This window comes from Malaclemys terrapin, chromosome 8 (genome assembly GCF_027887155.1).
Source record: "Malaclemys terrapin pileata isolate rMalTer1 chromosome 8, rMalTer1.hap1, whole genome shotgun sequence".
In the NCBI taxonomy this organism is placed as follows: Eukaryota; Metazoa; Chordata; order Testudines; family Emydidae; genus Malaclemys; species Malaclemys terrapin.
The window spans coordinates 34,456,441-34,476,871 of NC_071512.1; the positions used below are offsets into that span (position 1 = coordinate 34,456,441).

The window sequence follows — 20,431 nt, forward strand, 5'->3', positions numbered from 1 at the left end:
CTTGCGGCCACAGCCATCTGGGCTTTGATGGGTGGGGGGGAGAAAGCAGTGGCCCTTCTCCCAGGGCCGCCAGCAGAGGTTGTGCCCCCCTCCGGAGATACAAACTCTGGAGGTGCAGGCAGCTGGTGAATTCCCCACTTTCCCAGGGATAGGGGAGGCAGGCTTTGGCCACGGGGCATCAGGCTCTGTCTACATGGTGGCAGGCTGTGGTTCCAGGCTCACTACCCCTGCCATCGTCCCTGGGTCCTGCTGCCTCCCTGCCCACCTCCCCATTCAGGACTTAATTTGTTCAAGGGCTTCCTGGGGCTGAGTAACTCTGCTCTGAAAAGTGGTATTAACAAACATACCCATATCACTTTTCACAGCAGAAGACTTACCAGATCGCAAGTATTAGAAGAAGAAAAAGCACAACCAAAAAAAGCAAAACAACAACAACAAAGACAAGAACATGTGAAGTGCCTGATTTGTGTTTCTATTTTGTTTAGGTCCAGTAAAGAATAGACACAACTGTAAAATATTTTTATTACGGAGTCTGAAAAAACCCTACATAAATAAATTACACAAATTTGGACATGTGTATATGCATATTTATTTGTTTGCCCTACAGTTAGTTATTTTAAGAAAAATGGTCAGCACAGCCACCAGCAAGAGTTGGTGGCCACACTCTGAGTCCACCAAAAATTTTGTTGAGAACCCCTGCAGAAGGCATTACTTGCAACAAATCATACAGGCTAATTAAAAATGGAATTAACTATTTTAAATATTTTGATTAACAAAAATATACCCAGCATAAGCACTGAATTGCCTTTTTCCTTAAGGAGCCACTATGAAAGCATACCTGAAATGACGTGTGACATAGCAACTAGCTAGATAAAAAAATTTTGTTTTTGAAGGATATTTACCTGTAATCTTTGTAAAATTCATACTGCCATTGCAAGAATATGGCATTCTATATTCAGAAGTTGAGTTATGGCATAGAATTGATATCCTGTGTAACTCTTATGAATGTTACCAGTTATTCTTTCAGATTTCTTTCAGATCAGTTGTGTTGCTTCTCTACCAGTATCACGTTGGTGGTGATACCGGTTAACACAGATGAGAATTACACAAGCCTAGTGTGGTGTTAAACTAATGCTTAGGAGGGTTACTATATAAATGCAATAAAGCAGTTTTCTTTTTCTTCGTGAAGCATGTTGCCCTTCTGCCATGTAGTGGTTGATGTTTGGCACATTGCAGGTTGGCTTTCTGTTTCAGAAATCAGTGACATGTAGTCTCTAGGTATTCAGGTAGTCCCTTCTTTCAGGAATCTCAGCCCACATCCCAAGGGTCCACTGTGCTTCCAGAATTGATTCTAGTTAAAAGCAGAGAATAAGCTCCTGCTGCTTGCAAAATTAACAACACAGCTCTACTTGTAAGCGTGAAAACTTGCTTGCATGCTCAGAAAAAAAATTAAGACTATGAGTAGCAGTGTCATCTACTGGTTTCTCCCATAACAAGTATTTTGCAGCAAAGTTGAAAGGGTGTATATTTGGGAAGGGAAAAACAGCATTTCTCTCCCAGTAACACTAGTGGTACCAAAAAGGCCTCACAAGAATTCAGTTTCACCCTACACCTTGATTTTTTTTTCAGAAGAACTGGATGCTATGGTAAAGGAATCCACCAGAAAAGTACATAGACTGAAACTTTAAGGTCAGAACGGACCATCATGATCATCTAGTCCAGGGGATTCTCACAACAAATTTTTGGTGGCCTCATAGTGCGGCCACCAACTCTTGCTGGTGGCCGCACTGACCATTTTCCCTAAAATAATTAACTTTAGGAAAAACAAATCAATATAAAAATATAAATATAATATAAAAATAAATATAAATATGTCCAAATCATTGTAATTTATTTATGTAGGGTTTTTCAGACTCCATAATACATAATTTACAGTTCTCTCTATTCTTTACTGGACCTAAACAGAATAGAAACACAAATATGGTGCTTTGCTTCTTGTTTGGTTGGTGGTGGTTGGTTGGTGTGGTTGGTTGTTCCTTCTTCTTTTGCTTTTTTGGTTGCGCTTGCTACCCGGTAAGGCTTCTGCTGTGAAAAGTGATATTTGTATGTTTGTTAATACCACTTTTCACAGCAGACTTACTCAGCTCTGGGAAGCCCTGGGACAAATTAAGCCCTGAATGGGGAGGTGGGCAGGGAGGCAGCAGGGCCCAGGGACAATGGCAGCGGTGGTGAGCTTGGGGATGGAGCCCCAAGCCCCATGGCCAAAGCCTGTCACCCCTACCCCTGGGAAAGTGGGGAATTCACCAGCTGCCTGCACCTCCAGAGTTTGTGTCTCTGGAGGGGGGCAGGGCCCAACCTCTGCTGGTGGCCCTGGGAGAGGGGACACTGCTCCCCCCGCTCCCCCCAAAATCACAGCCAATATGGTTGTGGCTACAAGAAAAGGCCCTCAACACTGATTTCTAGTCTGTACTTCTGCACAATGCTGGCAACAGAACTTCACCCACCCCCTACTGTAATAGGTCCCTAACTTCTGGCTGAGTTACTGAAGTCCTCAATCATGATTTAAAGAGTTCAAGTTAAAGAGAATCCACCATTTATTCCAGTTTAAACCTGCAAGAGACCACTGCCCCATACTGCAGGGGAAGGTCGTGGGGGGGAAGAAACAAGGCCTCTGACAGTCTGACCTAGGGGAAAATTCCTTCTCAATACCAAATATGGTGATCAGTTGAACCTTGAGCATGTGGGCAAGATCCACCAGCCAGACACCTGGGAAAGAATTCTCTTTAGTAACTCAGAGCCCTCCCTTTCTAGTGTCCCGTCACTGGCCGTTGAAGGTATTTGCTGCTAGCAGTCGCAGATCAGCTACATGCCATTATATGCAGTCTCATCAGAACATCTCCTCCATAAACTTATTAAGCTCTGTCCTGTAGCCAAGCTCTTTTGCCCCTAATTCTCCCCTTGGAAGGCTGTTCCAGAACTTTACTCCTCTGATGGTTAGAACTTTCATCTAATTTCAAGCCTAAACTTGTTGATGGCCAGTTTATATCCATTTGTCCTTGTGTACAATTGAACCCTGAAGCTGACATTGCCATATAGTTATGCTGACAAATTGGCATATTGTGGAAGCCTTCCTAATGTATTAAGAACAATAAATATACTAATTTCACATGATCTAGGTTGTGTCTAAGCTAGGTGACTTTTCTCATGCCTTCAGGTTTGAAGAAGCTAACTATTACCTTTCTATGTGAAGCTACTATGATTGCATTCAAGTGTGTGGCATGATATGATTGGAGAGAACACTGATGTTCTGTCTTAAAAAAAACGACTTCACTAACTTTTGCTGGACGCTAGTACTTCAGATTTATATAAAAGAATATTTGCTACTGCTCTTTAAGTATACTTTGTTAAAAAGTGAAGGCAAGGATCTCCTTTGATGCAGCTGTAAGGCAAAGAAAATTAGCACAAATGTTTGGAAAAATATGGAGGTGGTAATATTACTAGACACATGGTGTTGCTTAAATGTACTATAGTGAAATTGGGTTAGTGATGAGCTCATTTAAAAGGAAAGGGAGAATGGGCATGTGCAAAAATCAGAAACAAAAACCTAGGCAGATACATCATCTACCTGCAAGCACATCTGGTTCTAGACTTATTCTGGCCATATACAAGGGTTATTCAGATGAAGAGGTTGGGAGGGAGGAGCTGGGGAAGACCAGCTTTATATGCGGTCTTAATTTGACTGACTTCTTATGCACAAAATATGTGATGATCTTGACTGTTGCGTAATGAATCTGTAGTCACCTGTGCTTTTAACTTATTTTACTGGGCAAGAGCTGCAGATTTTAAACCATTCATTCCACAGTATACCAGTTCATGAGTAACCAAGGGCAAAGACTTCCTTTTTGGTACTGCTCTTGGAGAATTAATGATGATTACCTGTTCTGTTCATTCCCTTCGGGGCACCTGCCATTGGCCACTGTCAGGGACAGGATACTGGGCTTGATGGACCTTTGGTCCGACCCAGTATGGCCGTTCTTATGTTCTTATCCCACAAAGGGGGTGACATCTGGAACGGAGCAAGAGTACCACTGAGAGACTTTGGGGGTGGCCATACAAGAAGTAAGATGCAATTATACTTGTTTAAGTGAGATTCTTGCTGAAGCAAAGAGGTGATGGAATGCAGGAGCTCTCTGAAGTATTTTTTGGTGAACTGTAGATTAGTATTAGCAGATGCCCTACAAGTAGTGTATAAAGAAATTGGAGGTGTGTGGAAAGATACAGAATCTTTAAGCTCCAGATTTATAAGCACTGTTGCATTTTCTCACCTGTTATCCCTTTCACACATGCAACCTCCAACTTCAGTCAGGTCAAAGTACTATTTTACAATCTGGAATTGTTTACAGTCCGTATGCTAGGATAGTGAAGGAGTGTGGAAGGTTATCCTTTTTAGACCCAGATGTAAGTGAAGTGCTAAGGAAACTGTTCAAGTTTCTAGGAAAGTGTCTGCTAAACCATGATAGACTGAGCACTCCCAAAGTAATGAGCTGTGCTAGCATTTCATGGTGAAATTGCTGCACCTGGAGGTGTGCTTCTATGTAAAACTTCCTTCAGTACTGGCCGGCCAAAAGGAAGGTGTGCTAAACACTAATCTCAAAAAAGAACCTCACTAATTTTGACTGGGACATTTTGCATATTACCCAGTTTGCTCACTCTACAATTCACAAGACAAGCTATCTATTTTGAAAAAGAAAAGCCCTCTTTCAAAATAGATTCCAGTAAATATAGTTTTGGTTTAATTGATGTTTCAATCTACCAGTCAAAATACTTTAGTTCAAATATTAAAAGCAATGGTATCTTAGTTATGAGCTCTCACTACAGATCTGTTAAATAGCTGCGATATGAGGTGAAGCTGCTTTGGTTCGCACACTAGTGAGTTTCTACTGTACTACTTGTAGGTTTTTGTAATTTAACCAACTCTTCTTTTCCTTTGGAGTTCTCATTAAAGAACCACAGCTACGCTCAGGTTAGAAAATAAATGGGTTTCTGGGTAATTACCATATATTAATGCGCATTACCAATCCTTGCTGCTTTAAATGGTCATCCCTCCATTGGCCCCCACCATCTAATTTCTGTGCTACTTTTAGCTTACAGGCTGGTTATAAATTTTTCTGAGATTAACAGCTTTAGGAAAACTTGATTAGCTTTTTTTATCCAAATAGAGCTTAAAAAAACCTAACGCTTTGTAATTGAGCAAAATGAATTATTCCCCTCAAGGTTTTAATGAACTTTTCCTTCCCCCATTTAAAGCTAAAAAGTGATGGCAAACACTCCCCTCTTGAATGAAGTTGGCAAACCCACAGCTGAGGATGTTGATTTCTCAAAGTCAAATCATCCGCAAATCTTGTTCTCAACCCAGAATAGATGATAGGTTCATGGTGGAGTACTCCTAACTCAAAGTCCTCTAGATACTGACATTGCTTTTACTTTTTCTAATGGGAGAGCTCTCCTGCTGACAAAATAAAACCATCCCCAACGAGGGGCAGTAGCTTTCTCCCACTGACAAAGCGCTGTCCACACCAGCACTTTTTGTCATTAAAACTTTTTTTGGTCATTTTTGTTTTTTTTTTACACACCCTGACTGACAAAAGTGCAATATAAACATAACCTTAGACATGGTCTTAGTTCAATCACAAATTGCTGAGCTGGATGAAGGACTCACTGGGTGAAATTCTACAGCCTGGGTGATACAGGAGGTCAGACTAGATGATCCTCGTGTCCCTTATGTATGAATCTAGACTTATGTAGTCTAAACTGCACTAGAATTCTGCCAGTGGCTTTGATGGAAATATGGCCCAACAAGACTATGGGTCCCAACTTCCAGCGTTCCATTTTTCACTGGTTGCGGTAAAATGATGCATTGGTTGCTGGGACCCTCACCTCTTAAAAATATGGGTAGCTGAAATATGCTTCATTTAATGCAAAGTAGGTGCATGTTCAGCGGTCTTATTCAGCATTGCCTAGAGCCTGTGTACTTGAGAGTGCTTTGTAAAACTAACAAACTGGAAATAATTTACAGCTTCTCCATTTTAATTTTGGAACAACTTGAGGCTGTACATAAGTTAAATTTTACTTCCTGGAATACCCAAATATTTGGGTTTCTATCTTCAAGTTAAAGTGGTTAGAACATGGGTTCTCAAACTTCATTGCATCACAACCCCCTTCGGACAGTAAAAATTACTACATGACCCTAGGAGGGGAGACGGATGCCTGAGCCCTGCCGCCCTGGGTGGGGAAGGGTCAAAGCCCGAATCCCACTGCCCTGTATGGGGGGACCAAAGCCAAAGGGCTTCAGCCCCAGGCAGAGAGTGCCTGTAATCCGAGCACCACTTCCCAGGGCTGAAGTCCTCAGGCCTAGGAGGTGGGGCTCGGGCTTCTGCCTTGGGCCCCAGCAAATCTAAACCAGTCCTGGCGACCGCATTAAAATGGGGTTGTGACCCACTTTGGGGTCCTTACTCAGTTTGAGATCCGCTGGTAGAGAATATATAGTCCTCTATTAAACAAGGAGACGTGGCTGAAAATCTGGATTTTGACAGGGCCTCCCAGAGGGGGGCAAGTGGGGCAATTTGTCCCGGGCCCCCAGGGGTCCCCTCAAGATTTTTTTTTGGGCCCCTGGAGCGGGGTCCTTCACTCGCTCTGGGGCCCCTGGAGCTTCTTCTGCTCCGGGTCTTTGGTGGCAGTTCGGTGGCGGGGGGGGCCTTCCGCTCCGGGACCCGCTGCCGAAGTGCCCCAAAGACCCACGGCGGGGGGTCCTTCCGCCCCGGAACCCACCGCCAAAGTGCCAGGTCTTCGGCAATTCAGCGGTGGGGGTCCCCCACTGCCAAAGACCCCAGGCCCCCTGAATCCTCTGGGCGGCCCTGGATTTTGAACTACATTTTTGAACTGATCATGTTGCTGTAGTGGAGAGAGAGAGAGAGTGAGAGAGAGCTCCTGAGACATGAGGCCTGATATAAAGGACCTGGTGTAAGCCCTAAGGCCCAAACAGGTCAGACCCTGCTGATTATAAAGCAAAGTTAGTAAGAGTCAGGATATGAGCAAAAGTCAGGCCTGGTTACAAAACATGCCTGCTTGTAGGTTCACGGTCCGGAACATAAACTTGGCAAGAACATGGCTGATGTTGCAAAAACATAAATGCTCCTAAGTGCTCGGCACTGGACACTTGCATGATCACATTCCAGAAGGATCATGCCAGAGCATCCTGATACTAAGTTAGAGTATAAACTCACTCCCTGAAGATACAGGGACACACTGACCCTTCCTAAGGATAAGGTCAGGATGACAGGGTGATGGCTAGAGACGTTTTGATTGAACCAACATGTACAAGGCAAGGGGTGGCAACTAACTGCATCAGAGGCACAACACACATTTTGTCTGCATCAGTGTATCAAAGAGGGGTCACTGAGGTCTGGCCGAGGGGGCGGGGGGCAGAAACCCACCACTTACTCAGCTATCCATTGTCATGGGCATACATGTATTAAGTGTACTTGTAGCACGAATAGGGCACTAATACCATGTTTTGTCAGCAATAAACCTGGCCAAGCACCTTAGCCACCGAACAGAGTCTGTGGTCTTCCTTAACAGTTCAGTCGAAGTCTGTTGTATGGGCTAACTGGCCAGAGCCAGTGCAGCACGCAGAGAGAACCCACACGCCGCCAACAACTGACAACAGTTGTAACTTGAAAAACACAGTGAAATCATGCAGATTTCAGTAAATAACTGCTACTGAGATGTCTGCTTTTGGTTAGTGAACCATAAACATCTATTCCCTAGGTAACACAAACAAATTGATTATTTTTTGGGTTTGCTAGCCTAAGACACAATTAGTAAATTCAGAGTTTAGGCTTCATCTTAAACTGAATCACAGCACATGAATCTGCTTCTACAGAGTTTGCTATTAGTCACTTCAGTTTTGTTTAAACTTATCATAAATATCAACTGAAAGCTTTAGGTGAAGTAAAGATAATATCATAAGGAGTAAACCAGAGCTATTTGAACTTGATGCTTTTCTGGTTGAACTCTCTCTACATGTAAACTTTAAACATGAGGAAACATAAGCATATAGTAATTAGAATCATTAGTTTTTCTTCTATATAATTTAACATTTATTTTTTTTGGCAGGGGGTGGGGTGAGATTTTAATAGGCTGCATTGTGACGCTAGGAAGAGGAATAGCTAAACTAATTTTTGTTCCAATAGTAACTTCAATCTGCAGTGCTTCTTTGTCTTGTAACCACTTTGTGACAGAGAATCAGTTCAGTTGACCATGGACATGACTGCTCTTGGATATCATGGTTGGTAACAAAGGCTGGTCTATACTACAGAGTTAAGTCGACGTAAAGTAGCTTACATCAACTAGGGTGATCAGACAGCAAATGTGAAAAATCAGGATGGGGGTGGGGGGTTAATAGGAGCCTATATAAGAAAAAGACCCCAACATCGGGACTGTCCCTATAAAATCGGGACCTCTGGTCACCCTAACATCAACCTAATTGTGTCAGTGTACACACTACAGCCTTGCTCCCGCCAATGTAAGTGCCTTGCTACACCAACATAACTCCATCTCCACAAGCGATGAAGGGCTTATGTCAGTGTAATTAGGCAATGCACTGTCGTGTAGACACTGGATTACTTACTTTGGCTGTTGGCTGTCATTGTTGTCAATTTCACGGCTCTGCGCTGGAGCTGTGAAATTGACAAGAAAGCCACTCTCAGCTCGGACTGTCACCTCAGAATGGGTGGAGGGTTCCCACTAGAGCAGGGGTAGGCAACCTATGGCACGCGTGCCGAAGGCAGCACGCAAGCTGATTTTCAGTGGCACTCACACTGCCCAGGTCCTGGCCACCGCTTGGGGGGGCTCTGCATTTTAATTTAATTTTAAATGAAGCTTCTTAAACATTTTAAAAACCTTATTTACTTTACATACAACAATAGTTTAGTTATATATTATAGACTTATAGAAAGAAACCTTCTAAAAACGTTAAGATGCATTACTGGCATGTGAAACCTTAAATCAGAGTGAATAAATGAAGACTCGGCACACCACTTCTGAAAGGTTGCCGACCCCTGCACTAGAGCCTGGCTGCTGCCTGGGCTCCCAGTGCCCTGCGCCCAGGTTCCTGGCAGGGAGTGGGGAGCTGAGAGCTGGCCACTGTTAAGTTGGTGGAAGTGCTTCTGGTGAGGACATGCACCGCTGAGAGAAGGAGGGCAGTGTGGACATGTAAGTCAACCTAACATAGGTCACCTTTAGTTTGTAGTGTGGACATGCACCCAACAGTGATCAAAATAAACCCAGCCTTGCTGTTCCCAGTTGGGGTTAATCCCATCAATCACATAACATCTGTTTTATGCAGAACTCCAGATCTTTGATTAAGATTTCAAAGTTGCTGATCCAAATCTTCTAAATCAACCTATCATTTGATAATTAGCATACACTTACATTAATGGTGGTTAATGTGTTCTTTTCTCAGCGTACACACACATTAATGGCGGTTAATCTCTTCTTCTCTCAGCAGTATAATTACATTGAGCATAGTGCAGAACTTCATAAAATTGCTTTGTAGTTGCTTAAAGGCTAGTTTAAAGCTATATACTGTATATTCAGAACTAGAAACTAACCATATGTGTTAAGATCATTGTTAGAATTTCTTAATATAAGTGATTACATTTGAGCTCAGTATTCTCTCAGCCTCATGTCTGCTTAATCAAAGCCAAGTTGTAACCTTATTTCTCCTTTGCAACACTGCCTAGATCCCTACTTATGGAATCCACTGCTCTTCCTTACATGGGTTTTGATTTTGAGATTGGTGTTGGATTTTTATGATTGATGTTTGTGTTGAATTTAAATGCTTTTTTAAGCTTTCTGTATTTAAAAGTACTTAAATTGTGGCTTATGGTTTTGGCTAGATGTGAATTGTCCACTATGGTTGATGTAAAATGCAAAACTCTTTAGGGAATGCTTCTTGTCCCATGAGTGACCACTTTGGGCTAACCATTTTAATACTTAAAATATTTGGGTGACGGTCAGCCATCAAATGGGTGTGTACTGTCTGCATCTTTTTATATCAAGGTGAGAGTCAGAGCCATGGGCGTTCATGCTTTCTGATGGAGGTTTTAAGAGTTTCAGGACTTAATCAGAGCTCTCATACAGGACGTGCTGTAAGTCTGAATCCTAGTGGATCCAGCACAAGAAACTGTGTGGTTGTCAGATGGATCAAGAAGGGATCCAAGACATTGTATTTGAAGACTTTTTGGATTAGTCTCTAGCTTAGACTTCTGAAAACCCCTCTAACTTCTCCCATAGTTCCTCTAAGGAGAAAATGTAGCGGAAGGAAAGCATGAGATGAAAAGAAACACCAATAGCCTTGTTGAATAAGGAGGTGAATCCAAAGGTCATTTTTTGCTTTGTATTGGTATAACCTGCTATTTTTCTTACTATTTAAAGAAGTGAATACTGTCTCCTGTCCAACACAAAATATTGTATTTACCTTAGCCTCTCTTGCTATACAGGCTGGACGCAAAGAAAGAAGTGACGCATTGAATTCTGCAATAGACAAAATGACTAAAAAGACCAGGGACCTGCGTAGACAGGTACAGAATGAATAAAATATTAATGTAATGTTGTAATAGTGTTTATAGAAATAATGCAATTCTGAATGTTCCCTATTGGAAATGTTTTGTTTATTTAAGTACTTTATGTTCTGTAATGGCAGTAGTTTTGCTCTTTTTTTCTTGCCTAGTTCATTGAAAGCTAGAAGCTTGCAGTGCTTTGTTTGGGTGACAGTATTAGGGTTTGAATTGTAATCCCCTATAGATAACCATACAGAGAAGATATTTTGGATGTTGAATTAAAATAAAACATTTTGGACTCAAATTACAAACAAGTACACCTGCAGCAAGAGTGTGTGTAATGGTAACACTTAGGGACAGTTCACTATTACAGGAGAAAAAGTTCACTTTAAAACCAAATGTGGAGGTAGCAAAATATATAGGAGAGTTGAGTTTATTTTAACTTTTCAAAATCCTTACATTGAATTAAATACAAAAATAATGGTGTTGATTTTAATATTCAGCAGAAAAAGCGCAGATTTAGTCACTGAAGCTAAGCCAATATCTCCACATTAATATTTATTTAAAATGTGCCCAAACGAGTTGTTGCACTGACTTAACCAGTTCGATTAAATTGGTGCAAAAACTGCATGGCCAACCCCAATAGAGAAAGCCCTGGTCACACACAGCAACAGAGGGAGCAATTACTAAACAAATATTCAAGATCCTTATTGTGGCAAATATTTTCTTGTTAATAAGATGCAAGAAAACAGCAGTTGAAAAAACCCAACTAATTTTCATTTTAATTCTTAGCTCCGCAAAGCTGTTATGGATCATGTGTCCGATTCTTTTCTGGAAACCAACGTTCCACTTTTAGTATTGATTGAAGCTGCCAAGAATGGGAATGAAAAAGAAGTTAAGGAGTATGCACAGGTTTTCCGTGAACATGCCAATAAGTTGATTGAGGTAAGGTCATACAAACCAACTGAAGTTACCAGTTTTACGAATTTTAGCTTAATTTCTAATTTGTTTTCAAACTGTATTCTAGCTGTTAACACATTTTATAGTATAAATAGGCTTGGAAAAATTGATTTAATTTTTTCTAACTTCAACGATTAATATTAATTTTGGTTTGTACCTTTTTTTCCCCAATTGTTAGATATCAAGGGGAAGAGAATTGGTATTAGGGTTAGCGCAGCGGGGAAGTGGTGTTGCAGGGGCTTCCTGCCTAGCTGAGAGGGCCAAGACACTCAGGCTCAAGTTGCAGGGGAGGCTGCAGTCCTGGCCTGGCAGAGCAGAGACCTCCCAGCCAGGATGGTGAGAAGGACGATGAGCCCTGGCCATGGAGTGCTGCTGCTGAACAGTGCCTGCCTGGGGATGACTCCTACACTTGTGGCTGGCAAGTGAGGGAGTGGGGCCCTGACAGCAGAGTTGCAGAAGGTCTGTCATAGACCCACTCCCTCACTCGCATAACAGTGGGGCTGCAGTGTACGCTCTATGCTACCACAGTGCCAGTGACACCCAGTCCCGGCAGGCACAAATGGGGGAGGCTGTATTCCTGTCCACTGTTACCTACTGATCGATATTTTTTCATCGATTTCAGCATGTCATCGGAAATTGATGTTTATTGATATCTATCGATTTTTAGATTGAATCTTCCCAAGCCTAGGTATAAACCTGCATGCTGACAGTTTTCTACAGACTAACTCACTTATATAAGTGGTGATCCAACCGTTTATTTTGCCATAGCTTGTGTTTTTTAGTGATCACATACAGCATAAAGAGATGCATCATATTTTCAAACCATACTTTAAATGTTTTGTAAAGTTGTAGTTTCAATACACACTTCAAAAAGTGTGGATTTGTTGTTTGTCTGGGTATACTAACTGAGATTATTCTAAGCAGAGACATAAGTAGTCAGTGTCTCCTTCATGCAGATGTATTGAGTCCAAAATATATGTAAATTTCATTTGAAACATCTATTATTGCTAGGTGAAATTGGTCTTTATGCAAAGGCTTGTGGAATGAATGCTACAAACTTCTGTACAAAAATAAGGCTTTGGATACAAAACCTTAGATAAGGTCAACATAAGAATATTATTTGAAAACATAAGTCGTCAAATGGAAAATTTTCCTGTCTGTAAGACTATTTTCTAAGAACACAAACTTAAATGGGAGACTTACCAGTTTTTATTAAGATACATAAGACAAGTCCATCTACCATAAAAGTTAATGTCTTTGGCAACTGGTATTGCAGTTAAGAAAAAAATTCAAGTTCATTCCAGGTCTTACTGCATATGTCTTAGTAATATTGACCTGCTGTCTTATTATTCACACTTAGTTTTGTGCAATATTGCAAAAATTATAAAGGAATATAAATCTACAGTTGTAATTGTTTACTGTTTATGCATAGTTAGTTTTTGCCAAACCTGTAAAAGTTCTGTTCTATTAATACTGTCAAGTGGTCGGTTGAATGATTAATTCTCACCACTAAGCTCAATTGCAGTCGAAAAAGTCAAATGCTGATCCAAAATGTACTTATAATAATGCCATTCTGCTGTTAAACTACAAATTAGTCCATGTGACTTTTACAATAATCTTGGGTCTTTCACACAACTCTTATTTATTTTTTCTTCAGGAACAAGGCAGTTGTCAATCTTTCATTGATCTGACTCTTGCATTATTTCTGCAAGCCATTTTCTCACTAGTTTAAGGGACTCTTATGTGTACATGCGATGGTGCCAAGAGAGACTGTAAGGTCTTTCAGCACAGGAATCACATTAGGCTAGGTAATGTTTTCCTTGAAATAGTTAATATATAGTTAAACAGTTTGGAGGTACTATTCATAAATAAAGCAAGGGGGATTAATTTAGGTTGCCACGACAACCTGAATTTCCGGACCACCTCCTAATACTTTTTGATTTAATTGGCTTATTCGGTGACCTCATTGCCCCCAAAAACCTCTTTTGGTTTTGGTTGGTACTTTGTGTAAAGCTGTTCTGCCTTTTGGTTTCTCCATACATTATGCTTATTTGATTATATGGGAAGTGTGAAAAATTAACTGTAATTGTCTGGCAATATCCTTCATAAAATCGCATTCCTCCTGAAGTGTGGGACTTTTTTATGCATTTTTGGAATCTGGAAATCACCTTATCATGTATGTCAAAGGAAATTGATAAGTTTTTGATAAATATGCTGTGATACTTCTCTGGGCCCTGAGCTAACTGTAGACACATGCATCTAAATAGTGGTATGGGGGTATTCAGAAACTTGGGAGAGCTTTCCAAAATGTCCCCAAATTGTGCATGTCAAAGGCAAAAACAAGCTGCATTGTAGCTCTCTAAAGTACACCTTGCAGATAATTCACATTTACCTTAATATATTCACTCATTTGGATAAGAGGTCAAATGCAAACTGATGGGGACACTCAGGGTCTAAGGCAATGAACACCAACAAAGAAGCTAAATAGGGACTGTGGTGTGGCTTAAACACTGAGAAACCAAAAGCAGTTACTGTTATGCAACTTTTAAATTTGGCTTTTGACTTTTATATGCTCAGCGTAGTAGCTTTAATGTAGTTTTAATGGCATTTTCTTAAAAAGATGAAATAATTCAAACTTTGCCTTCACTATTTAACTAGTCTAGTACTAGAATAAACTCACTTACTGCTATTCTGGAATAGCATCCACACAGGGAGTTACCAGCATAGCTATAAAGGTATAATTATACCACTGTAGTTATGCCAGTCAGTTTCCCCATGTAGACGAGCCCTCTGATTCTACTAGTTCTAGATATGTATGACTTGAAGAGCACTTTGCAGCTGTCATTCTCAGCACATGAGGCATTATTGATCTTGCTTGTGTTTAAACACAAAGCTGCAAATTAAATTTTTTGGAGAATCTGTGTAGTCATACATTCTGTTCTTCAAGAAAACGCTCTTGTGCAAGTATGCATTAAACAGAACACTTCTGACTGGAGTCAGACTCTACTAATATGATGTGCTACATACAGCAACTCTTCAGAGAACTTTTGGTAATCGCTTGCTTTCAGAAGTGTAACTATGCCTATACAGTAACATGATCTATTGGACTTGTTTACAGTGCACCACAGTACAAACTACAGGGGAGTGAATTGCAGAGCACACCAAAATGTTGTACTCTAACTGTGCCACTGGCATGCAGCAGGCATGAATTAAAAGGTACTTTGCTCGTGTTAACATAGTCCTGTCTGAAGGAGGACCATGTTAACATGAACCCTAGTAGGTATCTTTTAGTTTGCTCCCGCAGAGTCCATATAGGGCATTGAGAGAGCAACGTTTTGATGCACTCTTCAGTTATCACCCCTGTAGTCTGCACTGCAGTGCAGTGTAGGCATAGCCTAGATCAGGGGTCGGCAACCAAAGGCACGCTGCTGCCTGCCATGGTTCCAGCCCCACTCAGGCCCCCCACCACTCTACCCTGCGAGGGCAGGAGGCAGAAGCTTGGTCCTGTGGCAGCCAAGCTTCCCCCCTCCTCTGCTTCTTCCCCCAGCATGGTGCTTTCCTGCCCCTCCTCCTCCCCTTCCCTGCACCGATCAGCTGATGGCCCTTGCAAGGGGGAGGGGGACGAGTGGCAGCCTGCTCGCTGCTCCGTAGAGGAGGCAGAGAAGATAGGGTTACCATATTTCAACAAGCAAAAAAGAGGACGGGAGGAGCCCCGCCCCTGCCCCTCCCACTTCCCGCCCCCCCAGAACCCCCAACCCTCCCCCCGTTCCTTGTCCCCTGACTGCCCCCTCCTGGGACCCCTGCCCCTAACTGCCCCCCGGGACTCCACTCCCTATCTAAGCCTCCTTGCCTCTTGTCCCCTGACTGCCCCAACCCTTATCCACACCCCCACCCCCAGACAGACCCCTGGGACTCCCACGCCCCATCCAACCACTCCCCACCCCCTGACAGCCCCCCCCAGAACTCCCAACCCATCTAAACCCCTCGGCTCCCTGTCCCCTGACTGCTCCGATCCCTCTCCACACTCCTGCCCCCTGACAGCTCCCCCCCAGAACTCCCAGCCCCCTACCCCCCGCTCCTTGTCCCCTGACTGCCCCCTCCTGGGACCCCTGCTCCTAACTGCCCTCCAGAACCCCACCCCCTACCTAAGACTCCCTGTTCCTTGTCCCCTAACTGCCCCCTCCTAAGACCCCCCCCCCAACTGCCCCCCAGGACCCTACCCCCTACCTGTACCCTGACTGCCCAAAACTTTCTCCACTCCCCTCCAAAAGCCCCCCCCCCCGTTTCTTGACTGCCCCCTCCAGAACCTCCCTGTCCCTTCTCCTGCCCCCCCTTACCCTGCTGCTCAGAACAGGGTGTTGGGCTCTGTGCCAGCCGGACACATGGCTGAGCTCCCCTGCACAACACAAAACCCGGTCCCTGGCCCTGCACAGGGTTGCCGGAGCGGGCTGCAGGAGGAGGAGCTGCCGGCCGGCTCAGAATGCAGGGAGGGGGGGGTGGGAGGAGGAAGCTGCTCCGGAGTCCAGCCCGGGACTTTCCTGCAGCCCTCCCAGCCGCTCGCTCTGCTGGGGGAGGGGGAAATCCCGGACATTGTGAGTGCTTTACAAATTCCCCCCGGACGCTATTTTTAGCACACAAAAGGAGGACATGTCCGGGTAAATCTGGACGAATGGTAACCCTAGAGAAGAGGTAGGGACGGACCTTGGGGAAGGGGGTGGAACAGGGCATATTCCTTCCAGCCCCCTTCCATGAGCCGCTCAGGGCAGGGGGCTGGGAGCACCCCCATGAGCAGAGCACTTCTGCCCTGAACCCCCCCACATACACACCCAGCCCTCTGCCCTGACCCCTGAACCCCCCCACATACACACACACCCAGCCCTCTGCCCTGAATCCCCCACCCCACCCCCCCAGGTCTGGGGTCCCAGCTGCCGGCCCCTTGCCAGCCAGCATCCCAGCCACAGGCCCCGCTCAGCCTGCTGCCGGCCTAGTTGAACAGAATCCCAGGCTGGCGGCATAAGGTCAGCATTTTAATTTAATTTTTAAACATTTTGAAATCCTTGTTTACTTTACATACAACAATAGTTTAGTTATATAATATAGACTTATAGAGAGAGACCTTCTAAAAACGTTAAAATGTATTATTGGCACGTGAAACCTTAAATTAAAGTGAATAAATGAAGACTCGGCACACCACTTCTGAAAGGTTGCCTACCCCTGGCCTAGATGTTTACAAAGCTCTTCCAGGAGTGTATGTGCATTATACTAGAAACATTAGCTTCCAACCATCAGTCTCCTTTTTCTTAGAATGAATAGAGTGCTTTGCAGGATCATACATAGTGTCAGTTTGCCTGTGAAGGAAGAAACTTAACTTTTTTAGGACTGCATTTGAATTAAGACCCCTTTCAAAGACCTCTTGAACAGAATGAGCTGTTTGTCTAATCTGATAGTTGCTACGTAAGGCTGTTTTAGGAATCTACTATTGCGCAGAGGAAAAAAATCTACCTACATCTTCAGAAACTGTAGTACTACAGGAGGTTACTTAAAATGTTTCAGTAGAAGACACCCTATTAAGTGAGACTACATGCGACTACTTTTCTCTGTATATTGCAGTATAAGTGTGCATGGTTCTTTATCATGATAGAGAGATGGAACACCCGAGTTGTGTTGTGCCTCATGCTATAATTGACAGATTATAATAGTTTTTAAATGTAAAGCTCATTATTAAGGATGGCTTTTCTTAATGTGACTTAACTAGAGCACTCTTCTAAAAAAACTGGAAAAGAAATTCCAATATATGCTACCCTAAGAAATCCCCACATGGAAACCAGTAGTCTTTACACCTGGACTTTCAGAACCCTGGCATGGATCTCTACCATTTGATCTACAGGAGTAACAGCCATCCTCTTTGTGGACCAGCCACGAGAGGGGAATGCAATACATATTCTGCCAGTGATTTACACAGCTATTTTCTAGACAACAATAGAACACTGCGGATCAGGAATCCTAGGTTCTTGGCTCCAGGTTGGAAGTATTGTCTAGGAGCTAAAGCAGTAGTTTCATCTAAGTGTGCACACTAGTTTGGCAAGTTCATTTTGAAAAGCAATATGGATGAAACTTGAATATCTCGTATTGGAGATCTGATTCTAGTCTCAGCTCTTCCTGAAGTGACTCTGCAGCCTTTCTCTCAACTTTTTTATAATGGGGGAAAGATACTTGACTGCCTTCTGTGGCAGGGGGTACAAATGCTTGCTCAATAAGAAGGGTTTTGATTTGCACAGTAACAAAATACACATCAGTAGAGGTGACATTTGAACTCTGCCTTCTGGCTCCCTAGGCTAAACTTTGTTGCATGCTCTTCTGTCCTCCTGGCAGAATGTCACCTGTCCTGTGGTGCAACTGTGCAACCAAAATGTGGAACATCCTACAAAAATCTGGCATGCTTGAGAGGTCTGTGCATCATAGATAAACAAAAGTTTCCATGTCCCAAAGAGCTTCAGTTGGATGCCCAATTCAGTTTGGTGACTCAGATTCCCCCTCTATTGAAACTTACTATTTTTTTAATTTGAGGGCTATGTATGGATTGCCTCACTTCCTCCTACAATACTGAATAGCATGCTTCAGATGGCTTTCAAAATCACTGTTCGCTAATTTAATGGGTTATCTTTTACATTGCATTATAATGGAATTAATACAAAAAAGAAAAATTGAATATCAGGAGTTATTTTGAGAACAGATATGTTAAGGTGATATAGGAGAAGTCCTACAGAAATTAAGTTGAATTATAATGTCCCTAACTAAAAATGTAAGAGGTTACTTCAATAGCCTCGGCAGTCAAACCTACAGCCAGGGTGGGTTGATTTAAATCACCAGTTTTAATCACGGTTTAAATCTGCAAGCAAGAATTCCTGATTTAAGCAATCATTTTAATCATGTTTTCCATTTGTAATTTTTAGTATTTTCTTAAAGAAAAGTAGATTTTCTTTGGTAACCAATAAAACATGTTGATTTGCAACTAAATATAGCCTTTACACTAAATTTGGTGCTTCTTTTTGCTATTGATGAGGATACACTATCTATGCATATTTAAGCAATTATGTAACTTAACTTACATTTATTCAGATTCTTAACTTTTCCATTTTTGTTAGAAAATGAAGAAAAATTATTTATTAGGTTGTTTTTTTTTACTATTTGTGTCAAACTCTATTTTGATGGAAATTCAGGTTAAGAATGTACAAAAATAGCACTTGAATTTTTTTATGAAATAAAACTACCTTAAATGCGCTGGACACAAGGAAAAAAGTTTGTGTTTTGCATTTAAAACTGATTTATTAAACAAAGGAAGTGTAGTGGTGAATTGAACTGACTGTTTGCAGGTCACCATGTCCTTCAAGATTTTCTGCACATTTAGGTTTTATTCATAGTTTGGAAGGAGAAAAGAAACTTTCTTGCTTTTTCAACTTCCTGTTGGTTTCTTAATTCTTTTGACAATAGTGTCTTCTGCACGGAGACTAGTTCAGTTCAGTGACTAGCTCATTCCACTTGAACTAGTCATTGAACTAAACCCCGGTTCCAGGACTTAGCCAATGACTTCTACTTGTTCAGTGGTTTGCCTCACTTTAAAATTGGGCAGAATTATTTCTTTTGGTCACAATGTCACACTGGGAGCTCATAGTTGACTGATTATCCACCACAACCCCCAAATCTCTTTGAGACACTGCTTCTCAGGATAGGGCACTATCCTGTGAGTATGGCCTAATTCTTTGTTCCTAGAGGTATACATTTACATTTACATTTACATTTACCCATGTTAAAACACATTTGTTTGCTTGCACCCAGCTTACCAAACAATTGAGATTGCTCAGAATCAGTGACCTGTCCTCTTTATTATTTACTGTTTCCCTCATTTTTGTCACCTGAAAACTTTATCAGTGGTGCTGGGTTTTTTTTTGTTTTTTTGTTTTTGTTTTTTTGTTTTTTCCCCAGGTCTTGATAAACATGTTAAATAGCATAAGGCCAATAACTCATCCCTGTGGGACCCCCCTGGAAAAATACCTGCTTGATGACAATTCCTTGTTTACAATTACATTTTGTGACCATCAGGTAGCCAGACTTTAATCCATTTAATGTGTGTCATGTTATTTTTTTCATCTTTCTAGTTTTTTGTGCTGTACCAAGTCAAACATGTGCTGGTTTGCATTAATTATCCTCTTTTAATTCTTTATTAATCTAGTCCCATATTAGCTGCTCCATTATCTTGCCTGGGATCAATGTCAGGTTCATTGGCCTATAATTACTTGGGTTGTTCTGTTTATCCTTTTTAGAAATTGGCATATTAGCTTTCTGTATCTATCCCAGTACTCCAAAACTTACTGAAAATCAACATTTATGATCCAACGAACTCCTCAGCCAACTATTTTAAAACTCTTGGACACAAGTTTTATATCTGGACCTGCTGACTTAAATGTTTAACTTTAGTAGCTAACATAACATCCTCCAGAGATGCTAGTGGAATGGAAATAGCATTATCCTCATATGATGAGACTGGATCTATTTTTCCCCAATATAGAATAGAAATACTGAATGCTTCCGCCTTTCTTGCATTTGTGGTTAGATATTGACAGATATTTGGCTGTGTGCGCGCACGTGTTTTCTTTGTGTGCCGCCCCAGCCTGGCGCAGACAGCTGGCACAGCAGACCTCAAGCAAACTACACAACGACCACAAGATCCGTTAAGGGATGAAGACACCCAGCCAGATTTATTGTTGACAAAGCATGGTACTAGTATTCCGCAGACTCTACTGTACCATGAATACATGTATTCCTGAAACAACGGACCAGCTCAGTGAACG

The 20,431-nt window shown here is 42.1% G+C and overlaps 1 protein-coding gene across 1 annotated transcript in view; it reads left to right on the plus strand.

Annotated features, from left to right (window-relative positions):
* The window catches only part of CTNNA1 (catenin alpha 1), a 222,978-nt gene that overhangs the window by 121,601 nt on the left and 80,946 nt on the right, over positions 1-20,431 (plus strand). The window contains exons 8-9 of the mRNA XM_054038540.1: positions 10,563-10,643; positions 11,415-11,567. Coding sequence (XP_053894515.1) covers positions 10,563-10,643; positions 11,415-11,567 — 234 coding nt within the window. The remainder of the gene's footprint in view (positions 1-10,562; positions 10,644-11,414; positions 11,568-20,431) is intronic.